The sequence below is a fragment of the Cryptomeria japonica genome, chromosome 2, assembly GCF_030272615.1.
Source record: "Cryptomeria japonica chromosome 2, Sugi_1.0, whole genome shotgun sequence".
NCBI classification, from domain to species: Eukaryota; Viridiplantae; Streptophyta; class Pinopsida; order Cupressales; family Cupressaceae; genus Cryptomeria; species Cryptomeria japonica.
In genome coordinates this window covers 659,299,608-659,307,462 of record NC_081406.1, presented here as the reverse complement: position 1 = coordinate 659,307,462, position 7,855 = coordinate 659,299,608, and the positions used below count along the sequence as shown (strand labels likewise).

At 31.7% G+C, this 7,855-nt stretch overlaps 1 protein-coding gene across 1 annotated transcript; it reads right to left on the bottom strand.

The window, feature by feature from the left end:
- Positions 1-352: 352 nt before the first annotated feature.
- LOC131034057 (thiol protease aleurain-like) lies at positions 353-5,370 on the bottom strand. The gene is made up of 8 exons (XM_057965403.1): positions 5,005-5,370; positions 4,542-4,663; positions 2,656-2,768; positions 1,989-2,062; positions 1,591-1,855; positions 1,294-1,425; positions 773-911; positions 353-677 (listed from the first exon to the last, which is right to left on the bottom strand). The coding sequence occupies exons 1-8, from the start codon at positions 5,187-5,189 to the stop codon at positions 643-645; spliced, it is 1,065 nt and encodes a 354-aa protein (XP_057821386.1). The 5' UTR covers positions 5,190-5,370; the 3' UTR covers positions 353-642.
- Between the last annotated feature and the right edge of the window lie 2,485 nt (positions 5,371-7,855).

Sequence of the window (7,855 nt, the reverse complement as noted above, 5' to 3'; positions counted from 1 at the left end):
ATACAAAATTGTTAATTGAAACAAATAAACCATAGAAAAAATGAAGCAAAATTCATAAAGAGAATTGATAGCTTGAAGACAAATTATCAACCTAAAGCCAAGATTGTATTTCCAAATTATATACACAAATATACAATTCTATAAATAAGATATTGTAAATTTAATTAATATATCTTTTATACATTTTACATACAGTAGTTATCCTTATACAATGGTATTTTACATACAGTAGTTATCCTTGTGCGATGGTATTTAACATACAGTTTAATTATTATTGCACATGAAGGTTTGATTCAAGCACAAACATGAACTTATTTAAAGGTGAACTGCTGATTACTCCCCCACATTGAAATATCTATAATTCAACAGTTTCATTGCATAATTGAATAATTCCATCATTAGTTTTAGTCATTTACAATCACAAAGGTCTTGCTATCCAAATATAATTTATGTAAATGGAATTTAACAATCCAACTTAATTCTCCAATTAAGCGCAAGTTTTTCTTGTAGAAGCTTAAAACAAGCTAGACTATATTAAATGCATACCAACTGATGTTGCATTTCTTTCTATAGAAGTAACAGATTTAAGCAACCTGTCAGTTTTATATACATCTTATTTTCAGAGCTTCAGTACGAGCTACCCTAGACAATGGGATAAGAAGCACAAGTTGAGACACCTGCAAAAACACCAACCAAATAATAATTTTTCTTAATATTTTCTTCAAAAGCGAATTGGATAGAAGATGAAAATTAGAGGATAGCTATAGCTTACCACACATATTCTTTCCCAACTCCATATTGAAGTATCCATCAACGCCCCAATCTGCTCCCCAAGAATTCTTGATGATCCAGTATGGGGTTCCTTCTTCGGTAACGCCATACCCAACAGCCAGAACAGCATGGTTCACGTCCTGCAACCTCATACAGACTCAGTTCCTGCTAACTCTTTTACTCTTGATTGTGTAACAGTTTTCTTTCATCGGCATTTCAGATCACATTTATTTTCTTATTTCAAAAAGTATTGTGTCATTATGATGTATACAAATGTGATTCAAAATATTGATGAAAATTTTCTTATTTCAAAAAATATTTTATCATCTTCATGATAATAAAACACGAATATAATCCAAAACATTAATACTAAAACATCAATCTAATTCAGAAACAATTCTACCAACTGTAATTGCTTATACATCTAAATGTACTAAAAGATAATTTTAGTATAGAAATGTGTATCACTCTAGTAAATAAATGTATGTTGTCGAAACTAGCAATGGAGCACCCTGTACGTACCATTGGGCCTTGACCACAGTGGGTGCTGGTGAAGACCCCTCCCTTGTAAAATCGGAATTCTTGAATAACTTGGAATGCCACACTAACAGGGCGAACTAGAGCCACGGCCTGTTTAAGTTCTTCTTCATCTCCCTGTACGTAATTAACAGGCACAAATTTCATTGATTTTGAATTAGGAGAGATTTTGGGTAAAATTGCGTGTAAATTTTTAGCATCACTATTGTCTATATACTGTGATGGGTTGCATGTTTAAGCAAAAATGTCTGAGTGTAAGTTTTGGTTGTAATGAAGAATTACCGAAGTGATGTTGACAGAATCTGAAACCTTTGCACCAACACTGTTTACATCATATTTACAGACACCATCTTTAGCTGTGTAAGGGTAAGCCTCTTCAGTGTCTAGTCCACCATTGTATTTAATATACTCAAATGCTTGGGATGGCAAGCCACCATTGCAGCCAAAGTTGTTGAATGCTCCAGCACAGTCAACTAATTGCTGTTCAGACAGGCTAACAAATTTTCCTGTAGCCTGTTTATAGGCAGCCTCAAGTGCTCCAGTGGTGCTGTGACATTCAATTAATACATCAAATTATTTTCAGTCAGTGAGGCTCCTCGTTCATTCATGAAATCTCTTTTCTCCTCAATCAATTGGTTCCTGTCACAGGCAAAACGAAAAACATGAAATTATGTGCAAACCTGAATGTCCAGCAGGATCCACAGTGGGCTTGATTTTTCACTGGGCTCACTATGCCCGTTTCTCTCCAGTCTTTCTGTAGTAAAACACAGGCAAACAATAAGTTCTGAAGAAAGCCCACATACACTGTTATAATCCTGCGCTTTTTAATTCTTACAAAGGACAAGAAAGGAACATTAAACTTTGCTCTGAGAATAATTTGTTTGCAGTGTCTCAATTTCCTATGTGTTTCTAGTTCACATTTAGTGTATTTAAATTCAGACTAGTAATTGTTGTCAAATCTCTGCTCGAAATAAAATTGAATTAGGTCTGTCATATACATGGAACAATTAGATTCTTGATCATGAAATTTGTTTGAAAGTTTCTAGAACACTCTCAGTTTGAAAAAATGTGGATGTACAGAACATTCTGACATATGCAAAGAAGGTTAACTGCTCAGGCTCAGGTGACTAATTTCTTATCTCATTTCTATCTCATTCATATACATGTGAATGGCTATTTAAGGAAAGACTGCTGGATGATTAGGAAATCAGTGAGCAGATGAGGCTATCATGGAGAACCCCATGAATAGAATTTTATCCTCCATTGCGTGATCTTCTCAGATACAACAGTAGAGGATTATGGTACTTTGAAATAAATAAATGAATTTACAAATGTATAAGCTCATACCGTTTTAGGAAGCTCAACATCCATGAACTTGTGATTACTCTTAGTAGCTGAACAGTTCTGTGATGCACCCAGATATTGTCCCCGAAATTCCTCCCATGTCAAGTCAGCAAACTCTGCACAATTTCATTAAATATACTGTCTCAGTTCAATCTGGGATCTCATTTTGCTCAAAGTATAGTAAATTGTTGAATAAGAAACTATTCAATGGTATTGTTTAGCAATGACCCTTCACAAATCCTTGCAGATTGGGGTTGTTTCTATTATGTTTTAAATTTTAAATGTGGTTGTTAGAGGTGTGATATTTTATCAAAATTTAATTGTGTAGGTTTAGAGTTAAATTCATTAATTTTCATTTTATGAACAGTAGTTTACAAGAATTTATCTTTCATTAATATGAATGGTCTACTTTAACACTCATTTCATTTAGATAATATTCATAAAGACAAAATATCTAAACTTTTCAAAAGATCAGTCATCTTAATACTATTTCAATTTAAACACACTTAATCATAAAAAAAAAATTCAATATCAAACTCCATTTAACATAAATAATTGTTAATAAAATCATCTAAATGTTAGAACTTTACAATATAAATAATTGTTAGTGATATCATCTATTAGTTAAAAGTAAATTTTCCAGTTTCTCATTCATTGGCTGATTTCTTACACAAGCGCTTCTCTCCTATATTCACTACCCAAAACATTATTTTCATTATTATTAAAGATCATGAATTTAATCTTCAATCTTCAATAATATTGTGTAATCTGAGAAAACGACATAACGTTCTATTCCTGAGTTTGTAGCCAACACTTTGTTTGGCACTAGGTAAAGTTGTAGCTATAAGTTGAAAAATGGGTACTGGCTTTCAAAAATACAGTTAAAATATGCACAAAATTGGAGCTATCAATTTTGGTAGAACAGGGGCAACCCTGCAGGGTTGTATCTCTTTAGATCATGCAGTTCCCTTAAACATTGTATGCCTTTGTTCTGTGATAACAATTCTATATTAATATCAGTGGGGAGTCAACAAAACTACAAATGAAAAAAATAAAGTCTGGAAATTTAGAAGCAAGGCTATTTGTTCTAGGTTTTCCTGAGTGCTATCCCCAGTCATATACATAATCATTATAATCTTTAAGATATCACCAGCTAGTAGAGAGGGAGAATTTTCGGTTGTAGAGGAACTTGTACGAGCTCCCTATATGAATTCTAAGCTGGGATAAGGTCTTCATTAGGCCTGGAATTTGACCCATGCCTGTCATATGAAAATTTCATTACAGTATTCTTATTTATACTCAACAAAAGAAACTATGCCTTATCCAGCGACATAGATCAAGGAATGATCATTGCTTTTTCCACTAGACTGAGTCGACTGATACTAGTGACTAAGGGATCGGAAACATCATACAGGAAGAATTTACAGCTCAAAATACATATTTCTACATATAAACGAAATAATACTTTGCTTTGATAGCTGTTGCCTGAAAAAAAAGCTTAGTTAGACAAAGATCTGTTTGATCTATGGCTTAAAGAAAGACTCTAATGCCTAATTTCTTATGAGGCCATAATTGATCCTCGGATCTTCCATGGAAAATATGACCCTCTTACAATAAATCTGATAAGACCACGTCCTAAGCTCGTCATTCCCCTGCAGCCCCTGTATAAATACATGGCTGACATAGATTATAAACCCCTAAGTTCAAACAATCTAATACCCAATAAATTTCTCAATTTGTTAGGTTTATACCAATTGACTGCTAACCAGACACTGTAATAAGCCACCCAAAATTAATCCATGACGCATGTCAACATCCCAACTTCAATCCAACATCCAGATTCTTAAATAGGGCTAAAAGTTTTCCTTAAGAAGACATGAGTGAGTTACCATTAAGTCCCAAAGTGTAAGGAAGATTCATGCTGTTTCTTGACTCGATTAATTCCACGTTCTGCACAAAAACATTGTATCGCTGGACAAGCTCGCTGATCGAACTGTACTTCTTGCCATAACTGCACAAAAAGATCCGATTCAAAATACTCTTAAATAACCAAATCAAATACAATTAATTTAGCTGTACAGACGATGATTGAGACAATTAGGCAAAAGAAAATGAAATCAAATGAAACACCCACATAACTACAAGTTCGATTGACAGAACTAATCATACGAAAACGCATCCAAACCAAATACCCAAGTTAGAATATTAGATAGGGCACAGAAAAATGCGACCAAATCAAATACCCACAAATCTGTAAGTTTGAAAGATCTAAATCGATCACAGGCAAAACTAACCAAGTAAAATAACCACAAGTTGATTGATAGATATAATTGGGCATAGATAAATATAAACCTGAGAGCAAACTCTCCAAACTGTAAAGCTTTGGGGGAGGTTCCCAGCAGCTTAAACGCATCATTTCCCAGTTCACTAAATTTATCAGTGACCATGTCAATATAATTGCTGCCATCGAAGGCAGTTGCAGCAACCGTCAAGGCCAGAACAGTGCTCACAAATACAAGGGAAAAAAGACGCGCCATGGCTGCAGAGAAGGAAAGTCAAGCAGAAAAGCTGCTGTGTGGGAAAGTTGGGATACTGCATTCCATTTGTGTGGAGGGGAATGTGTTTATATAATTGATCATGGTTGTACAGTAGCCTTTCCATAGACGCAACTTGCAACCACTCAACATGGTTGTTAGATTTTTTTAGTGATTCCTGTTTAGAATATTCCCTTTTCCAATTATCTTGGCCAAACATGGATGTGAGTTAAGTGGCATGTCTTGATTGGAACAATGTTCTGATAGATCAGTTAGCCGCCCTTGAATTAATGCATTAATGGAATCAGGTCTTTCGCCATCTCCATTGGATTCTTGTGGTAAAAAATTCTATTATACATAAGATGGGGGATCTTCCCAAGGGAGAAAAGATTCACATGTTGGAAATTAAAACATATGATGTCCTATGGAATTTTTGTTTTAGGAACAATTGTTAAAAAAGCATAGTCATAAAACATTGTAATGATTTTATATTTTAGGAACAATTGTTAATAAAATATAGTCATAACGTTGTAATGATTTTCTATTCTAGGAACAATTGGTCAAAAAACATAGTCATAACATTGAAATGATTTTTGGAACCTGTTCAAAAAAGCAAGCAACAATAACATGGATGAATTTAGCTTTTTTTTCCTACTGAACATGGTGACATCTTCATACCTTTTTTCAAGTGACTAGGATCTAGGAAGTAAGTGATGAGATTAGATTCGTATATCATCATATGTAAAATTCATATATACTTCTGTATTACTTAAGTCAATATATGTATATGGAACTACCTCCTACTAATAGTAAAAGAGAAAAAAAAGCATTGAAATGATTTTATTTTTTATTATAATGATGAAATGTTATGTTTTAGGTTTATTTTTATATGATTATTCTAATGTAATGATAAATATATAATCAATATGTTTTATGGATTTGTTCTAATCTTTAGTTTATCTTTTATTTCACTAGTTTTAGGTCAACCATTTGTGGAATTAACCTAGGTCAATGGCATGATTTGTAGAAATGAACCCGAAACCTTTAAAAGTCAAATATAAATTTGGCATCAAAACGAAGTCAAGTCCTAAATGATTGCTATTTGTTCATTTGACATGTAAAACTTCCATTTGCATCATGTGGAGTTGTATTTTATTACTAACTCTAGTTAGTTCGTTTCAAAACAACTAGAACTAGAATGATATGATCCTCATAGCATTATCATTTGAGTACTCACAGATCATTAATATTTCATCACCTACTTGAATAAAAACCTAGGTATTTGTGCATGATTTCTTCTTGTTTTCGATAATTTACAAAAGTTGTTAAATTATTATTTTAGGGGTTTAACTAAGAAAGTGTCACTCCAACAAACAAACTTCCAAAGGTGTCCCTCAAGATTGACAATCAAATAATACACATCATAAGATAGATGGAAATTATATTAACTGTTAAAAAATTTCATTATCTTAGAGAACATAATCATAGCCAAGGTTGAGGGTTCAACTATTAATTTGCTCATGGTATGGATGATGGCTCTCCTTGTAAAGAGCTAACCTCTAGGTTGCTAGACTAAACTCTCAATTCCTCTTGATAAAAAAAAGTTGGCATTTTTTTCAAAAGTGTCTTAAACACTACATTGACAAATTCAAATGAAAGAAGACAATGATAAGAAAATCTTTTGTGATATGAATAAATTATGCATGTTAGATTAGGTTAATCCTAATTGAGATCAAACTTGTAGAACTCAAGACTAATCCACAAATTTCTTATACCAATTTAAATTTGAGACATTGGTCATCTTAAAACAAATGATAAACGATGAATTAACTTAGAGCACTTCCAACATCATCTGTTTATCAAAAATAAATATTTTGTTTCCTTCACATTTAATTTTCATATATTTTTAATCTAAATTAATTTATATTTAATCAATCTAAATAATCTGACCAATTAAAATTATTTCAAAACAATATTAAAGATAACTATTGACTTTATTGCTAGTAGTGTCGTAATTGAAAACAATGTAATTGTTGTGATATTAGTAATCTATTGACATGTCACTTTCCCCAAAAAATAAAAAATCATTAAAAAAATAAAATTTACATAATAATTTATGTTAGGTTTGATTACCGTGATATCCCTTTCTCACTAGATTCCAAGACAAAATAAAAAAATCTACCCAATCCTATCAAAACTATAATTAATTATTATAATAAATAATAATGAGATAGGGATTACATTATAAGAGGCACTTATTTTATTTTATTTTTTAATTAAAAAATGGGATGTAACGTGTATTACCAAGTTCAAATTTTATTCAAGATCTCTACCAAATATTTCCTAAAATATATTGACTTTAAATAAATAATTCAAGTTTCAAAATCACACCATGTTTTATTTTTCTTCTAGGTAACCAAGGAATTTGAAACAATTATATGGCTAAGAGATTTTAAAAATTTGTTAATACGTTTTACCTTTTTAACAAATATTTTAATTTTTATATGTATTGATATTGAATAAATAAATTATTGGATTTTTAATTTAAAGTTAAAGATTGAGAGGAATATGTCTTATTAAAGTCATTTGCCATAATATTGATAATGACCTTATTTAACTCATATAAAAAAAAATCAAAGTCGTTTATTTGTCATATATTTCGATGTCAT

Excerpts from the sequence above, each read along its gene's own strand:
- LOC131034057 (XM_057965403.1), bottom strand. The coding sequence starts at position 5,189 with ATGGCGCGTCTTTTTTCCCTTGTATTTGTGAGCACTGTTCTGGCCTTG. Across the intron at positions 4,664-5,004 it reads TTTGGAGAGTTTGCTCTCAG|TTATGGCAAGAAGTACAGTT; the intron begins GTTTATATTTAT and ends CTTTTTGTGCAG. Across the intron at positions 912-1,293 it reads ACTGTGGTCAAGGCCCAATG|GACGTGAACCATGCTGTTCT; the intron begins GTACGTACAGGG and ends ATGAGGTTGCAG.